Genomic DNA, 17997 nt, shown 5'->3' with positions numbered 1-17997 from the left:
TGTAAGTATGCATGTATGTGGTGTCTGAGGTGGGGGAAGTATTGGGTCGGGGGGGGCATATGTGTTTGTGGGTGTGAATGGGATGTATGTATGTATGTGGTCTGAGGAGGAGAGGGGAAGCGAGGGGGTGTGAGGTCTGTATTTGTAAGTATGTATGAATGTATGCAGCGTGAGGGTGGGGGGGTGTCATTTACTGTGTCTTTGTGTGTGTTCGTATGTATGTATGTAGTGTTTGAGAGAGAGAGAGAGAGAGAGAGAGAGAGAGAGAGAGAGAGAGAGAGAGAGAGAGAGAGAGAGAGAGAGAGAGAGAGAGAGAGAGAGAGAGAGAGAGAGAGAGAGAGAGAGAGAGAGAGAGAGAGAGAGAGAGAGAGAGAGAGAGAGAGAGAGAGAGAAATTATTCAATCTCCTATTAATTTCTATCTCGCCTTATCTGCCTGGGATGGTCTTGGGGAGGATCCGGGGAAGGGGGGTGGAGGGCCCGGGGAAGGGGTGGAGAGGGGTGAGGTTGTGGGGTTAACTGTTCCCCTTCACCCTGGCCATGCTCTCGTCCCTCCCTGGCCACCCTGTTCCGCCCACGCCGTTTAAGAGATGGCTGGAGAGATACGCCTAAGGCCTCATTCCTGTTCTCCGTAATAGCTTCCCCCTCCACTGAACCTCAACAGGAAGAGAAGGCACGTCCTCTCTCCTCGCGTTATGTGGATGCCAAAGTAAAATGTTCCAGTAGAGTTCAAAGTTCATACCGTCCACGTGTGTTAGAAGGGAAATGTTTTAATAAAGACCAGAGTTTACTGTGTCAGAGAAGGGAGAGAAAAGGAAGTAAATAACGGCAGACAATTCTCCTCTTTTATATAGACCTACAATGCTCCTTTTATATAAACCAACAATGCTCCTTTTATATAGACCTACAACGCTCCATTTCATAGACCTACAGTTCCTCTCCACGGCTTTCACGGGACTAACTTTGTTATGGACCCGTAACACTCACACTATGATGAAAGCAAGAACGACTACAGATAACGGTAGGTCGTGTTTTAGTTTTGGTATAGTTGGTAAGAACGTATGGCAGCTATAGCTAACGGTAGGTCGTAGGCGCATAAAAAAAAAAATCTTCATCGTGTCACAGCCTGAAAATAAAAGATACAATATAGACTAAACGGTAGTATACCTTGTCCCATTAAAAGAAATCCAACTTCTAAATCTTCGCCTTATGGGTCACGTCTTCTTTTCATCGATAGTAATTCCCTCGTCCACAAACTCCAGAAAAAATGTCAGATTCACTCGTAAACTTAATATGATCCAGGAAAAGTCGGTCAACTACAAACAAAAAAATGTAGGTAATATTTTAGTAAAGAACATTCAGAGAGTATTTAAAGAGAATCAGGAATAAGAAAAGTAACTGGACAGGCCGTGTAATACGCAAAAATGCCAACAGATGGACAGGGAAAGTGACAGCGTTGGAACCCAGACGTAGAAATTAGGGCAGACCAAAGACCACGAGAGATTACATTACGAACATTTGCTTGAGCAGGATGAAGTACACTAACATCAGATAGAGGTAGAGAACGTTTGGGAAAGTCGAACAGTTAACTAATAATGCCTGAAGATGATGATGGTGATGATGATGACGTCAGTGTGCGTGTGGAAAGGCTGACGTGAGGTGGTGCTCCAGGGCGCTCCTCACCACATAGCCAAGATACGGGCATATTATAGATCTTGGATAGGGTGTCATAAAGATGATCTCGCGTGTCCTCCGCCTCGACACGACTCCGCCCTCCTTTCTGCCGAGTCCCACCCATACGTTGTTGTTTTTGTTTTTCATTTTATGGGGGACTAAAGGAGAAAGACGATGTGGACGAGTTTGGAGGGAGAAGGGGAGGGGAATAGAGCGGGAGTGGACGCAAAAGTGGATGGAGGATGAAAAAGAAGACGAAGAAGAAGAAAAAGACGAAGAAGAAGAAGAAGAAGAAGAAGAAGAAGAAGAAGAAGAAGAAGAAGAAGTAAAAGAAGAAAAAGAAGAAGAAGAAGAAAAAGAAGAAGAAGAAATAAAGAAATTAAAAAGAAAACGAAAAGTGAAGAGGAGAGGAGGAGGAGGGGGAGTAGAAGGAGAAGGAATAATAAGTAGTGGGAGGCAGGCGGACGTTGATTGCCGGTGTCGAATGGCAGGTGAGGGAGGTACCGAGTTTCCTGCTATAATTACAATCACTGTCATGTTTACCATGACGCCCAGGGCTTCCTCTGCCACTGATCAACGAGACCTTAACCTGACACGTACATAACACATCGACAGCAAAAAAAGCAGCTTAGTAAATTTAATTAAACTCGGCGCGATCCTCACTCAGCTGGTGCCGAATACGTTAGTCAAGTCGATGATTGTACCCCGCTTAGATTTTATATTTTTACATGTCAAATTGTAGCGTGTAATTATCATGAATACACGGACTTTTAAGGATGCGGAGCCTGTATACATCACGATCAGACTCTGCGGATGACAGGTGATGTGCAAAGATTGGCATAATTGGACTAATATACGTGTTGAAGCTCACTGAGGGTCCCGCCGGCACGAGGGGTTGCCAGACTCACTTTAAACACAAGACCTGCGCCGAGGAAGGGAGTATGCCTCATCTTAAACCTCGCTTGCTTGTCTCAAAAATACTATATCGGCCACGCTTCTTCATCTTTAAGAGAAAGCTAATTAACAAGAAAATATAGATGCCAGGTTTTTGTGTGTTTTAACTAACGCTCTGGACCCGGGGATTAAATACTTATCAGCCAAACTCGTACGTTTCAAGACAAAAGCTCCTGGGCAGGTACGTATCTCTAGCCTCGCTTGAAGACTGATTATAGGCGGCTGACTAGAGGACGCTGCAGTAAAACACAAGTATTGCGTTGCCCATTCCGCTGAAAACCACTACCGCGACGCTTCCGCTGGCACATAACCATACACAATTCTAAACGGCAATCTCCTGCAAGTGGTAAACTATCCTTTGGGACGCCCGTCATCGGACAGGGGCATCGACAACTTAGTGACAACGCGCCCATTTAAGTCTGAGGACGGCGCAGGGCTAAACTGACACCTATATAGACTTGGGACGTAATGTTGAAGGGGGGTAGGGGGGTATAGGAATCTGTTTTCGTGTGTGTGTTGCTTGTTGACCCTCTCCCCCCTCCCCTACCCTCACCTCTCAACTAGTTTTTTAAAGGAGCCCACCAATATTCCAAAGAACATTCTGTGTAATGCAGTGAAAATACGATTACAGTCAGAGTGCAGTGCTGGTATGGTCGAAGAAGATGCATAGCGATTGTTGAGTATGTCGCCCATCTACCCCGTCCACCCGCCCTGCCGACACGCCGAGGTCCCCAGGGTACGCCCGTCCGCCCACCCTGATACTGGCATAGATGCGTTCATGTGGCAGTGCAATGTTGGAGTCTCGTCACTCAGGTGGAATACGATGCACGCCCCCCCCGGCCCCCCCTCCAAGGCTGTGCAGAAGCTCCCTCAACCACCATCTCCTAGCCGAGCAGAATCCACCCTCCCCTATTATTAATGTCCAGGACTTGGCAATCACTACTAAGCCTGTAACCTGAATAACCTTTCGACACCACTGCACCTGCCCCCCGCCATCACCTGTTACATGACCCACGTTGGACCTGGAGCTAGCACCGCCACAACAACTGTCTAGCGCCACCACACTGCACTGAGCCTCATCTCCACCCCCGTGCCACCAAATCATCATCAATCCCACCATCCCACATATATTTTAGCAGAGATTTAGTATTTTCATATATATTAACATTCAAACAGACAGAGACACGGGCATAGATAATCCTACCCCTGCCTAATGCCCCTATCTACGGTCTAAATACTTGCCCCTTCTAAATACTTGCCCCTGCTAAATACTTGCCCCTACTAAATACTTGCCCCTGCTAAATACTTACCCCTACTAAAATACAAGCCAGACACATTCACCGCAGCTGGTATCGGGCGTGACGCGGAAGAAGCCCTCGCCGCAATCCCCTGTGTGTGGGCAGCCGATGAGGGCGGCGCGCAGGGCGATGGACTTCCTCCAGCGCTGGGGGTGCAGGCGAACGTAGCGGGCCTTGAAGGGGGAGTTGAGGTAGTGGCGCCGCTCCGTGTGCTTGTCCAGGTTGCCTCCAAACACCTGCAACAGTGCACAGGTGACGCCTCTGCCTTGGATGTACACAGAATATTGCTGGATTCGTCATGGAAACATTTGTGGTCACGGCGAACAGCATCTCGGCCGTCAATGGAGGTTAGGGGACGAGAGGGTTAGGTGCGGCTTTCATATCCGAGGATAAAAAGCTGCGGGTTAAAATTACACTTGTTGCCTTGACGTATTTGAAATTAGTAAGATTTTTATGTGAATTTGGTATAGCAGCGAGTAGTGATGCTTGAATGTACTCTGAGGGCTGACTTTCTCCTGGGCGTTAGGTGAAAATTTTGGATAAGATGGTGAACCGAATAGGACTCGTATTTTTTATTTTATATATTTATCTATTTATTTACTTTATTAATTTTCATTTATGCTTGGCCCATAGCACCGGTAGGATTTCATGCTGGGCCCTGTTGGTCGGCCCCAGCCCGTTGGTGGCACAGGCAAGTGTTTTGGTGGCGCCATTTATGCTTGGCTCATGCTGCCCCGCGGAGCTTCACTTGATCCTCTATAGAGAGTTTCGCTAGAGTCCAGGTTCATAGATGGTCTTCAGGAAAGTATATGGGTAGACTTTGGTCACTTGGTTATGACTAGAAACTGTCAGCTTGTAGCGGCGGGCGGGACTTGAACCCGAGTCTTCCTTGGGTTCACACGTGACTTTGCCCCGCTGCTGTGTGGTGCCAACTCGCTCTTTCCTCTGTTTTCCTCTGCTTTCGCGGTGTGAGGCGTTCTGTGCTTCTGTGTAACTGCTGCTGTACTGGAGGACTACAAAACCAGGAGGATTACCCTGCCTTCTACTACAGACCGCTAAGTGTTCTGATTTAGTATTTAACTTAGTTAGATAGTGATCCACAGTTACTCCTAGGACAAGTGTATTAAGCTTCCCACATCTACACTAAATTCAACATTCTTTCACGCCAACCCAGTGCTACACGGTTTTATATTGCTTTTGTGTTTTTTTTAAATTGCTTTTGTGTTTTCTTCTCCTTCTATTATTAGGATACTTTACTGTGCTGTGATAATAGGACTACGTGAATCAGGCGCGCCAAGCTACGTTAATTTCTAAGTCCACACAAAACACTAGATAATCCACTTTCCGCGCAAACCTAGTGAACACAGTTATTATCTTCTTTACATAAGTGATTTCCCAGTATATTAATATTGACCTATGTTTTGTCTTGGTGGGTAGAAATATCCGCGCCTTTTTACCCGAGACACACCCTTTTCCCCGGGGAATTGACCTGACTGCGACCTCACAGCAGCTGTGGTTTGTTTTCCTAGATACACATTTTTGACCTGACGACCTCACCGCAGCTGTTGGTTTGTTTTCCTAGATACACATTTTTGACCTGACGACCTCACCGCAGCTGCGTACTTTGTTATCGTCTTAACGCGCCTAATTGTTTCCGTCTTGCCTCGCCCATATCTTCACCATGACGTCCCTCAAGCGTTGTTCTGGGTGTGGCCTTCGCATGGCCAAGCAGTACTTTCTTTCCAAGGACGTTTGTAGGTTCTGCGTTAAGACTCAGAAGGATGATCAGAGGATCATAGAGTTAGAGAATAGGGTTACGACTCTCGCCTCCCAGGTACACTTACTGGTTAGTGCAGCAGCAACAACCCCCGCCTCCTCCTCCTCCCCTTCCTCTTCCTCTTCTTCCTCGTCCTCCTCCCCCTCCTCTTCCTCTTCTTCCTCGTCCTCCTCCCCTCTAGTATTGTCTTCAACCACACAGCAGCCCCTCCCATCCTCCTCCTCCTCCTCCTCGACCATCTCCGATCTCCCCGCTTCCCACCCCTCCTTCTCCTCTTCTTCCTCCTCTTCCTCCTCCTCCTCCTCCTCGCCTTCCTCCTCCGTCCCCCCTCTCCCCTCTCCCCGCCCACCCTCCTCCTCCTCCTCCTCCTCTCCCTCTTCCTCCTCCTTGTCCTCCGCCTCTTCGCTCGTCCCTCCCTCCCACACCTGTCCTTCACCTTCCCTTTCCCTCTTCCTCCTCCCTCTCCTCGTCCGTCCCTCCTCCCCACCTCACTCTCCCTTTCACCTACTCCTCCTTCCTCCTCCTCCTCCTCCTCCTCCCCTCCCTCCTCCTCCTCCGCCTCAAATTCCTCGCCTTCCTCTTCCGTCCCCCTCTCCCCTCTTCCCGCCCACTCTCCCCTCCTCCTCCTCCTCTCCTCTTTCTCCTCCTTGTCCTCCGCCTCCTCGCTCGTCCCTCCCTCCAACACCTGTCCCTTACCTTCCCTTTCCCCTCTTCCTCCTCCCTCTCCTCGTTCATTCCTCCTCCACCACCTCACCCTCCCTTTCTCCTTCTTCCTCTTCCTCCTCCTCCTCCCTTTCCACCTTCCACCTCTTCCACAATTTCTCCTCGTTCTTCACAGCAGGTCCCTCCCTCCTTCCTGCTCTCCTCCCCCTTCACCCACCCCTCCTGGCCCCCTTCCGACCGTCGGGTTCTTGTTGTTGGTGATAGTCAGGTTCGTTATGTTGACAGGTATTTTTGCTCCAAGGATAAGAACAGGACGAGGGTGTGTTTCCCAGGGCAGGGTGGGCCATATATCAGACAGGATTGAGGCGTGTATGGCAAGCGAGGGATCGAACCCCATTGTCTTTCTCAGCTGTGGCGGAAACGACGTTTCGTGTGCCAAGCGAGGACCTTCTCAGGCGTTTTAGAGAATTGTTAGGCAGGATACGTGACGCTGGAGGGTCACCAGTAGTGTGGCGTCCTGCCAAGGAGGGGCGTTGTCGATGGATGGCTGTCCAGGGCGATAGCAGTGAACAGCAGACTTGCTGTGCACTGCGAGCGCAATGGGGGGCTGTTCGTCGACAGTTGGGACCTCTTCTTTGGCAACGTCGCCTCTACGCCCGTGACGGGATACACTTGTCGATCACGGGTGTTGAGGCTAACTAAGACTCCCTTGAGCGAGCACTGGGTACCCTGAGGGATTTTTAGTATAGGCGAGGGGGAGGAGTAATGGAGGGACATCTAGCTCATAATATAACCAGGCAGCTTAGAAGTAATTCTAGAGGAGTAACAGAGGACGGGCTAAGAATCTTCTATACTAACAGCAGGAGCCTCAGAAACAAGATAGACTTACTAAGGGGTGAAGCTTGTTCAGAAAATTTTGACATAATAGCGATCACTGAGACATGGATAGACTTTGCTAATAGAAATTTTAGGTCAGAATTTGAAATAACGGGTTATCAGATGTTTCACAAAGACAGAAGGGCAGAAAGGAGGTGGAGTTGCGCTATATGTTAAAGACTCACTTAAATGTTTAGTTAACAACTCAGTCAAAACTAACATGGATTCAGAATCAGTTTGGGTGGACGTTTACAAAGGGAAAGAAAAACTAACTCTAGGAGTTATATACAGGCCACCCAACCTTAACAGGCAGGACACGAGTATATTACTACAGGAGATTGGCAGGGCGAGTATGGGTAGAAATGTCTGCGTAATGGGGGACTTTAATTATAGGAATATAGACTGGGAAGATCTAGTGGGTGACCTGGAAGCCGAGGACTTTCTTGAAGTTATACAAGATAATTTCCTTAAGCAGGTAGTTACTGAGCCTACCAGAGGAGATAACATATTAGACTTAGTCCTAACCAATAATGGGAACTTGCTACGTGAGTTGGAGGTGGGCGGAGAGTTAGGAAATAGTGACCACAGAACGGTTCGTTTTAGGTTAGACTGGGCGGTAACCCGTGATCCAAACCCAGTGTTAGTGCCAGATTTTAGAAGAGCAAACTACGAGGGGCTTCGAAGACATCTTGAAGGGGTAAACTGGGATAATTTAGGGATTCATGAGGGCCAGAACTGCGGATTGGAGAGCCAGGAGAACCAGGTAGAAATGTCTTGCAATAATTTAGTTAGAGTAATAGTAGAGGGGCAAGAACAGCATATACCACAGCGAACACTTAGAAAAGAAAACAATGATCCTAAGTGGATGACTCGTGGACTAAAACACGAGATTGGGTTAAAGAAAGGAATTTATCAGAAAATAAAGAATGGGGAAACACATCTCAGGGGCCGGTACGTCGAACTATCTAGATTAGTTAAGAAAAACACCAGGATAGCAAAAAAGAACTATGAAATCAAAGTAGCAAATGAGGCGAAAAGTAATCCTAAGGGCTTCTTTCAGATGTATAGAACAAAAACACGGGAGAAAATTGGACCGCTGAAATCAAACACAGGGGAGCTAGTAGAAAATTACGAAAATATGAGCACATTGTTGAACGACTACTTCCTTTCAGTATTCACACAGGAGGATCGAACGACTATACCGGAAAGAGTTCAGGTGTACGAGGGCGGGGATGGCGATAAATTGAGGGATATAATCATTACCAGGCAAGTAGTTCAGGATGAGATAGATAAGCTTAAGAAGAACAAGTCGCCAGGTCCTGACGGGATATTTCCGAGGTTATTAAAGGAGCTAGGTGATATAATCAGTGACCCACTAACCGACATCTTTAAGATGTCGGTTAATACTGGCTATGTGCCGAGCCTATGGAAAGTAGCTAATGTGACGCCGATTTTTAAAAAGGGGGACAGGTCAGTTGCTTCAAACTATCGCCCAATTAGCTTAACATCGGTTATAGGGAAGATGCTGGAGTCCATAATAGCCAGGAACATTCGGGAGCATTTAGAGAAACATAGCTTAATTCACGACTCGCAGCATGGGTTCACAAAAGGTAGGTCATGCCTCACCAATCTCTTGTCCTTCTACAATAAAGTATTTGAGGCGGTTGACAGAGATGAAAATTATGATGTAATCTATCTTGATTTTAGTAAAGCGTTTGACAAAGTTCCTCACCAACGACTGTTGCTTAAATTACAGGCTCACGGAGTAGAGGGTAAAGTTTTGAACTGGGTCAAGGCGTGGCTTAGCAATAGGAAGCAAAGAGTGCAAATCAATGGTAAAAGATCTGACTGGGGATGTGTTACGAGTGGAGTCCCACAAGGTTCGGTATTAGGTCCACTTTTGTTTATTATTTATATCAATGACTTAGACACAGGAATTAGTAGTGATGTTAGTAAATTTGCAGATGATACCAAGATCGGTAGAGTAATTGAGTCGGATCAGGACGCTAGTATTCTCCAAGGTGAACTCAACAGATTATATGACTGGGCGGATAAATGGCAGATGGAGTTCAATGTAGGGAAGTGCAGTATTCTGAGTGTAGGTAGGAACAACCCCTCACATAACTATTGCTTAAATGACACTCTCATAAGCAGGTCTGGGTGCGAGAGGGATTTAGGGGTCTTAGTGAGCTCTGATCTCCGTCCAAGGGCACAATGCATTCAAGCTAGAAATCGAGCTAATAGGGTACTGGGATTTATTTCAAGGAGCGTAAGCAACAGAAGCCCCGAAGTCTTCCTCAAACTATATTTAGCATTAGTTAGACCTCATCTTGACTATGCGGTTCAGTTCTGGTCACCCTACTATAGAATGGATATCAAAATGTTAGAATCGGTGCAGAGGAGGATGACTAAGATGATTCAGGGGTTGAGAAACTTGCCATACGAGGAAAGACTCAAACAGTTAAACTTGCATTCTCTAGAAAGGCGAAGGGTGCGTGGAGACATGATCGAGGTTTATAAATGGATGAAGGGCTTTAATAAGGGAGACATTCATAAGGTTTTGTTGGTAAGAGAACCGGGTAGGACACGAAGTAACGGGTTTAAACTGGATAAATTCAGATTCAACAGGGACATAGGCAAAAATTGGTTTACTAATAGGGTGGTGGATGAGTGGAATAGGCTTAGCAGTCATGTGGTGAGTGCCAATACAATTGTCACATTCAAAAATAGACTAGATAAATTCATGGACAGCGATATTAGGTGGGGTTAGATACACGGGAGCTTAGGGTCAAAGGAGCTGCCTCGTACAGGCCTACCGGCCTCTTGCAGACTCCTGCGTTCTTATGTTCTTATGTTCTTATGACATCGCGCCTGCACGTAGCCCACCCAGCCACCGCTTGCTCTTGAAAATATGTAACACACACACACACACACACACACACACACACACACACACACACACACACACACACTTCACAGAGGCGGTACAGGTGAAGGTTGGGGGGTCCTTCATTGAGTCCCGCCGTCAGCTAACGATTTATCAGCCATCGTCAATTAAGATCACTCACATTCTGTTTGTAGCCCTACCTACCACGCCTTCTGCCAAAGGAAACACCGGGATGCATGAGCCAAGTAGTAAAAGAAAAAAATACCACGCACGCTGGCTGGGACCAAGACTGGGGCTGACCACCACTGCCTCGGGACAACACAGCGGTGTAGGAGGTTCAGATCGCTCCCCTGATTGAAATCACTCTAGAGTAGTCTGGACCTATGATGAAATCACTCTAGAGTGATCTGGACCTAGGATGAAATCACTCTAGAGTAATCTGGACCTATGATGAAATCACTCTAGACTCTAGAGTGATCTGGACCTAGGTTGAAATCACTCTAGAGTAATCTGGACCTATGATGAAATCACTCTAGAGTGATCTGGACCTAGGATGAAATCACTCTAGAGTAATCTGGACCTAGGATGAAATCACTCTAGACTCTAGAGTGATCTGGACCCAAGTTGAAATCACTCTAGAGTGATTTCAACCTGGGAAGCGATCTGAGCTTCCTGTACTCCCTCCAGGGTCTGATTACTCCCTTATAGGTTCATAACACTTTCGTCTTTTTTCCCAATAAACAAAAAAATAAAAATATCCTAAGTTGACTGCCTTTATTATATAAGAACATAAGAACGTAGGAGTCTGCAAGAGGCCGGCAGGCCTGTACGAGGCAGCTCCTTTGAGCCTAAGCTCCCGTATATCTAACCCCACCTAATATCCCTGTCCATGAATTTATCTAATCTATTTTTTTAATGAAACAATTGTATTGGCACCCACCACATGACTGCTAAGCCTATTCCAATTATCCACCACTCTGTTAGTAAACCAATTTTTGCCTATGTCCCTGTTGAATCAGAATGATTCCAGTTTAAACCCATTACTTCGTGTCCTACCCGGTTCTCTTACCAACAAAACCTTATGAATATCCCCCTTATTAAAGCCCTTCATCCATTTATAAACCTCAATCATGTCTCCACGCACCCTTCGCCTTTCTAGAGAATGCAAGTTTAACTGTTTGAGTCTTTCCTCGTATGGCAAGTTCCTCAACCCCTGAATCATCTTAGTCATCCTCCGCTGCACCGATTCTAACATTTTGATATCCATTCTATAGTAAGGTGACCAGAACTAAGCCGCATAGTCAAGATAAGGTCTAACTAATGCTAAATATACTTTGTGGAAGAATTCGGCGCTTCTGTTGCTTACGCTCTTTGAAATAAATCCCAATACCCTATTTGAGCGATTTTTAGCTTGAATGCATTGTGCCCTTGGACGGAGGTCAGAGCTCACTAAGACCCCTAAATCCGTCTCGCACCCAGACCTGCTTATGAGAGTCATTTAAGCAATAGTTATGTGAGGGGTTGCTCCTATCTACACTCAGAATACTGCACTTCCCTACACTGAACTCCATCTGCCATTTATCCGCCCAGTCATACAATCTGTTGAGTTCACCTTGGAGAATACTAGCGTCCTAATCCGACTCTATTATTCTACCGATCTTGGTATCATCTGCAAATATACTGACATCACTACTAATTCCTGTATCTAAGTCATTGATATAAATAATAAACAAAAGTCGACCTAATACCGAACCTTGTGGGACCCCACCCGCAACACATCCCCAGTCAGATCTTTAACCATTGATTTGCACTCATTGCTTTCTATTGCTAAGCCACGCCTTGACCCAGTTCAAAACTTTACCCTCTACTCCGTGAGCCTGTAATTTAAGCAACAGTCGTTGGTGAGGAACTTTGTCAAACGATTTACTAAAATCAAGATACATTACATCATAATTTTCATCTGTCTACCGCCTCAAATACTTTATTGTAAAAGGACAAGAGATTGGTGCGGCATGACCTACCTTTCGGAAACCCATGCTGCGAGTCGTGAATTAAGCTGTGTTTCTCTAGATGCTCCCGAATGTTCCTGTCTGTTATGTACTTCTGCATCTTGCCTATAACCGATGTTAAGCTAATTGGGCGACAGTTTCAAGTAGCTGACCTGTCCCCTTTTTTTTTTTAAATCGGCGTCACATTTGCTACTATCCATAGGCTGGGCACATAACTAGTATTTACCAGAGCTGGGCGCGTTACTGGATTTGGGATATTCCGCTACCGCTCCTCCGCACCTCGGACGCAGGTAGTCAGCACCTGTACTTCTGCGCCTAAAATGTTTTCGCTCGGTCCGCTACCGGACCTCAGTATCTCCTCTACTATACCCAAAAATATTAAAGCGCGCCTAAAAAAAAACTGGTCCGCATCTCAAAAAAACTACTTATACCTCCCTAATTTACATTTTCCCTTTCTTAATTAAATTCTTGCATTACACTGGGAGGGGTCCAGCTCCATGTCAGACAAGGAAATGTCTGACGTCGCCAGCGGCGTAGGGGTTCAGGAGGCTGACGGTGCAGGCGTGCTGGTTCTGTAGCTCACGCTATGGACGCTACTATCCCCAGATACACTCCTGCTCCTGTCGCTATCACCTCTTTTCACGTATCTGTCCATGTTTATTTTTAAACACTAAACAATTAACAATCGCAGTGAATCACTAAAAGTCAAAAGATTCTGAAAAGAAAAATAAACTTGACATAGTAATCAACTGGTAGCACATAGCCCTCCGAAACGCGCTAAAGTAATGCCGCGGACTATTTGTCGTCTTCGTTGTGGTTTTTCCTTGAAAATCTCAGGTGCGGAGGTCTGGACCCCAAATTTCGCCTGTCCGCACCTGTTACTTCCGCACTTTATAAAACTTTCCGCACTTCCGGGCTTTCGCTCCTCGTTTGGTGGTCCGCAGGTGCGGAGGAGCGGAGGTCCGGACCGAGGTGCGGAAGAGCCCAGGTATGGTATTTACCGACATCTTAAAGGTGTCGGTTAGTGGGTCACTGAGTACATCACTAAATTCCTTTAATACCCTCGAAAATATCCCGTCAGGACCTGGCGACTTATTCTTCTTAAGGTTATTTATCTCATCCTGAACTACTTGCCTGGCAATGATTATATCCCTCAATTTATCGCCAACCCCGCCCTCGTACATACACCTGAACCCTTTCCGGAATAGTCGTTCGAATACTGAAAGGAAGTAGTCGTTCAACAATGTGCTCATATTTTCGTAATTTTCTACTAGCTCGCCTGTGTTTGTTTTCAGCGGTCCAATTTTCTCCCTTGTTTTTGTTCTATACATCTGAGAGAAGCCCTTAGGACTACTTTTTGCCTCATTTGCTACTTTGTTCTCAAAGTTCCTTTTTGCTATCCTGGTGTTTTTCTTCACTAATCTAGATAGTTAGACATACCGGCCCCTAAAATGTGTTTCACCATTCTTTATTTTCTGATAAATTCCCTTCTTTAACTCTATCTCGTGTTTTAGTCCACGAGTCATCCACTTAGGGTCATTGTTTTATTTTCGAGGTGTTCGCTGTGGTATATGCTGTCCTTGCCCTTCTACTATTACTCTAACTAAATTATTGTAAGACATTTCTACCTGGTTCTGCTGGCTCTCCAAGCCACCGTTCTGGCCCTCATGAATCCCTAAATTATCCCAGTTTACCCCTTCAAGATGTCTTCGAACCCCCTCGTAATTTGCTCTTCTAAAATCTTGAACTAACACTGGGTTTGGTTCGCGGGTTACCGCCCAGTTTAAGCTAAAACAAACCGTTCTATGGTCACTATTTCCTACCTCTCCGCCCACCTCCAACTCACGTAGCATGTTTCCATTATTGGTTAGGACTAAGTCTAATATGTTATCTCCTCTGGTAGGCTCAGAAACTACCTGCTTACGGAAATTATCTTGTATAAATTCAAGAAAATCCTCGGCTTCCAGGTCAACCACTTGGTCTTCCCAGTCTATATTCCTATAATTAAAGTCCCCCATTACGCAGACATTTTTACTCCTACTCGCCCTGCCAATCTCCTGTAGTAATATACTCGTGCCCTGCCTGTTAAGGTTGGGTGGCCTGTATAGAACTTCTAGAGTTAGTTTTTCTTTCCCTTTGTAAACGTCCACCCAAACTGATTCTGAATCCATGTTAGTTTTAACTGAATTTTTAACTAAACATTTAAGTGAGTCTTTAACATATAGCGCAACTCCACCTCCCTTTCTGCCCCTTCTGTCTTTGTGAAACATCTGATAACCCGTTATTTCAAATTCCGATCTAAAATTTCTATTGGCTGTGTTTATCCATGTCTAAGTGATCGCTATTATGTCAAAATTTTCTGAACAAGCTTCACCCCTTAGTAAGTCTATCTTGTTTCTGAGGCTCCTGCTGTTAGTACAGAAGATTCTTAGCCCGTCCTCTATTACCCCCCTATAATTACTTCTAAGCTGCCTGGTTGTATTATGAGCTAGATGTCCTCTCCCATTACTCCTCCCCCCCTCGTCTATACTAAAAAATCCCTCAGGGTACTAAGTGATCGCTCAAGGGAGTCTGAGAGAGCCTCAACATCCTTGAACGTCAAGTGTTTCCAGTCACGGGTGTAGAGGGCGTCGTTGCCGAAGAAGAGCTCCCAATTGTCGACGAACAGCCACCCATTGCGCTCGCAGTGCTCAGCAAGTCTGCTGTTCACTGCTATCGCCCTGGACAGCCATCCATCAAGAAGGCTCCTCATTGGCAGGACGCCACACACTACTGGCGACCCCCCAGCGTCTCGTACCCTACCTAACAATTCCCTAAAACGCTGGAAAAGGTCCTTGCTTGGCACACGGGAAACGTCGTTTCCGCCACAGCTGAGACAGAAAATGGGGTTCGATCCCTCGCTTGCCATACACGCCTCAATCCTGTCTGATATATGGCCCACCCCTGCCCCTGGGAAACACACCCTCGTCCTGTTTTTATCCTTGGAGCAAAAATACCTGTCAGCATAACGCACCTGACTATCACCAACGAGAAGCACCCGGCGGCCAGGAGAAGGACCAGAAGGGAAGGTGGGTGAAGGGGGGAGGGGAGATCGGGAAGGGAGGGGAGGGATCTGCTGTGAAGAACGAGGAGACATTGTGGAAAAGGAGGAGGAGAAGGGGGAGGAGAAGGAAGAGGGAGAGGAAGAGGAGGATGTTGGGGAGGAGGAGGAGGATGGGAGGAGGAGGAGGAGGAGGAGGAGGAGGAGGAGGAGGAGGAGGAGGAGGAGGAGGAGAGAAGGAAGAAGAAGGAGGAGGAGGAGAAAGGGAGGGTGAGGGGTGGGGAGGGAGGAACGGACGAGGGGAGAGAGGAGGAAGAGGGGAAAAGGAAAGGTAAGGGACAGGTGGGAGGGAGGGACGACCGAGGAGGCGGAGGGCGAGGAGGAGAAAGAGGAGGAGGGGGTGGGAAGAGGGGAGAGGGGGGACGGAAGAGGAAGGCGGAGAGGAGGAGGAGGAGGAGGAGGAGGAGGAGAAGGAAGAACAGGAGAAGGTGGGGTGGGAAGAGGGGAGAGTGGAAACGGTCGAGGAGGAGGATGGGAGGGGGTACTATGTGGGAGAAGAGAATACCAAAGCCGGTAAAGAAGGGAAGGAGGACGAGGAAGTAGAGGAAGAGGAAGAGGAAGGGGAGGAGGAGGAGGCGGGGCTTGTTGGTGTTGTGCTAACTAATAAGTCTACCTGGGCGGCGAGAGTCGTAACCCTATTTTGTAACTCGATGATCCTCTGATCATCCTTCTGAGTCTTAACGCAAAACCTACAAACGTCCTTAGAAAGAAAGTACTGCTTGGCCATGCGTAGCTACACCCGGAACAGCGCTTGAGGGGAGGCGGCATGGTGATAATATGGGCGAGGCAAGACGAAAATAACAAAAGTCCGCAGCTACGGTGAGGTCGTCAGGTCAAATCTCTGGGGAAAAATGTGTATCAAGGAAAAAGGGCGCGCTTTTTTCTACCTACTAAGACGAAACAAAACAATAACAAACCAGCAGCTGCTGTCAGGTCGCAGTCAGGTCAACTCCCTTGGGAAAAAAGGTGTGTCTAGGAAAAAAGGCACGGGTCTTTCTACCTACCAAGACAAAACACGTGCCTATATTATCATACCGAGAAATCACATACCTAAATAAGATAATAACTGTGTTCACTAGGTTTGCGTGGAAAGGTGAATTATCTAGTGTTTTGTGTGGGCTTAGAAATTAACGTAGCTTGGCGCGCCTGATTCACGTGTTCCTATTATCACAAAACAGTAAAGTATCATAATAGTAGAATGAAAAGAAAACACAAAGGCAATATAAAATCATGTAGCACTGGGCTCGCGTGAAAGAGTGTTGAAATTAGTCTAGGTGTGGGAAGCCAATACACGTGTCCTAGAAGTAACTCTAGATCACTATCTATCTAGGTAAATACTAAATTAGAACACCTAGCGTTCCGGAGTATGCAGGTAGTGGTAATCCTCCTGAGTGTGTAGTCCTCTAGCACAGCAGCAAGCTCCCAGAAGCACAGAACGCCTCAAAGCACACCACAACAGCAGAGGGAAAAGGCTAGTGGGCACCACACAGCAGCGGAGCAAAAAGTCAACGTCTTAACCTTAGGAAGGTCAGCGTGAGACTGACCAAAGGACCATGCAGCTCCCTCGACACATTGTTCACAAATTCACGACCCTGGTCATTGATTTGGATAGCTGGAACGCCATGGCGACATACGGTCTCATATATGAAAAAGTTATATACGAAAGCATATTGTATTCTCATGCAGATGTCAGGAAAAGTGACTGGTTGTATAATATGAAACTTCTTTGTTGACTGTAAGTTATATTGAGAATCTCCATGACGGAAAGTTCGCTGGGATTAAATGATTAAATAAGATGCAATTTAATTATGTAGAGTGATATGAACCTTGGTTTAAATTAGTATTCCCCTTAGTTTCATAGCACACCCCTTTATAAGTTCAAATAACTCCTCATTTTTAAATCACTCTAGTGCAGCGTTTCTCGACCGGTGTAGCAGGTCCAAAGCAATGCCGTCAAATACCACTCTAGAGTGATATGAACCTTAGTTGAAATCACTCCCCTTGATCAGGCTCACTACACTCCCTCCAGGTTCAAATTGCTCCCCTACAGATTCAGAACATTCCCTTATATTTTTTTCCTACAAACAAAATAATAAAAAAAGGTTATATACCGAAACATATTCTATATTCATGCGTATGTTAGGAAAAGTGACTGGTTATATACACACCAGTACTTTTTTTTTACGCCTTGGCCTATTGCGCCGGTAGGCTTCTTCCCGGTGGATCCTGGATTCCTGATCGTCGGTCCAAGGCCTCCTCCCGGTGGGGCCTGATGGTCGCCCCAGCCCGTTCTGGCGCAGGCGAGTGTTTATAGTGGCGCCATCCTGCTTTGGCTCATGTTGCCCTCCCGGAGCTCATCTTTAATCCTAGAATCTAGAGTCCGGGTTGATAGGTGGTCTTCTGGACAGCATGTGGGTAGTTTTAAGCCACTCGGCGGCGGCTGAAAAATCCCAGCTTGGTGGCACCGTTCGGGGATTGAACTCGCGTCCTCCTGAACGCGGGGCCGTCACGCTATCCGTTCAGCAACCACCTCCCCATATACGTAACTTCTTTGCTGATTATAAGTTGTAGAGAGAATCTCCATGATGGAAAGTCTGCTGGAGTTTAAATGATGAAACGGGATGCAAGTTGACTATTTTATTGCAAAGACAAAAGCATCTGACAGATTACATGTCGTTGCTCTGCATACAAACACATTGCAAATTCCTATTCTTGAGAGTCCTTTGAGACACTCACACACTGAGAACACGATTAAAATGTT

The 17997-nt window shown here is 46.5% G+C and overlaps 1 protein-coding gene across 1 annotated transcript in view; it reads right to left on the bottom strand.

The window, feature by feature from the left end:
- LOC126990046 (venom prothrombin activator omicarin-C non-catalytic subunit-like) overlaps positions 1 to 17997 on the bottom strand; it is a 51992-nt gene that overhangs the window by 17872 nt on the left and 16123 nt on the right. The window contains exon 3 of the mRNA XM_050848611.1: positions 3968 to 4211. Coding sequence (XP_050704568.1) covers positions 3968 to 4211 — 244 coding nt within the window. The remainder of the gene's footprint in view (positions 1 to 3967; positions 4212 to 17997) is intronic.

This window comes from Eriocheir sinensis, unplaced genomic scaffold (assembly GCF_024679095.1).
Source record: "Eriocheir sinensis breed Jianghai 21 unplaced genomic scaffold, ASM2467909v1 Scaffold143, whole genome shotgun sequence".
Taxonomy (NCBI): Eukaryota; Metazoa; Arthropoda; class Malacostraca; order Decapoda; family Varunidae; genus Eriocheir; species Eriocheir sinensis.
The sequence above is the reverse complement of the archived record's forward strand: the minus strand, read 5'-3'. Positions and strand labels throughout refer to the sequence as shown.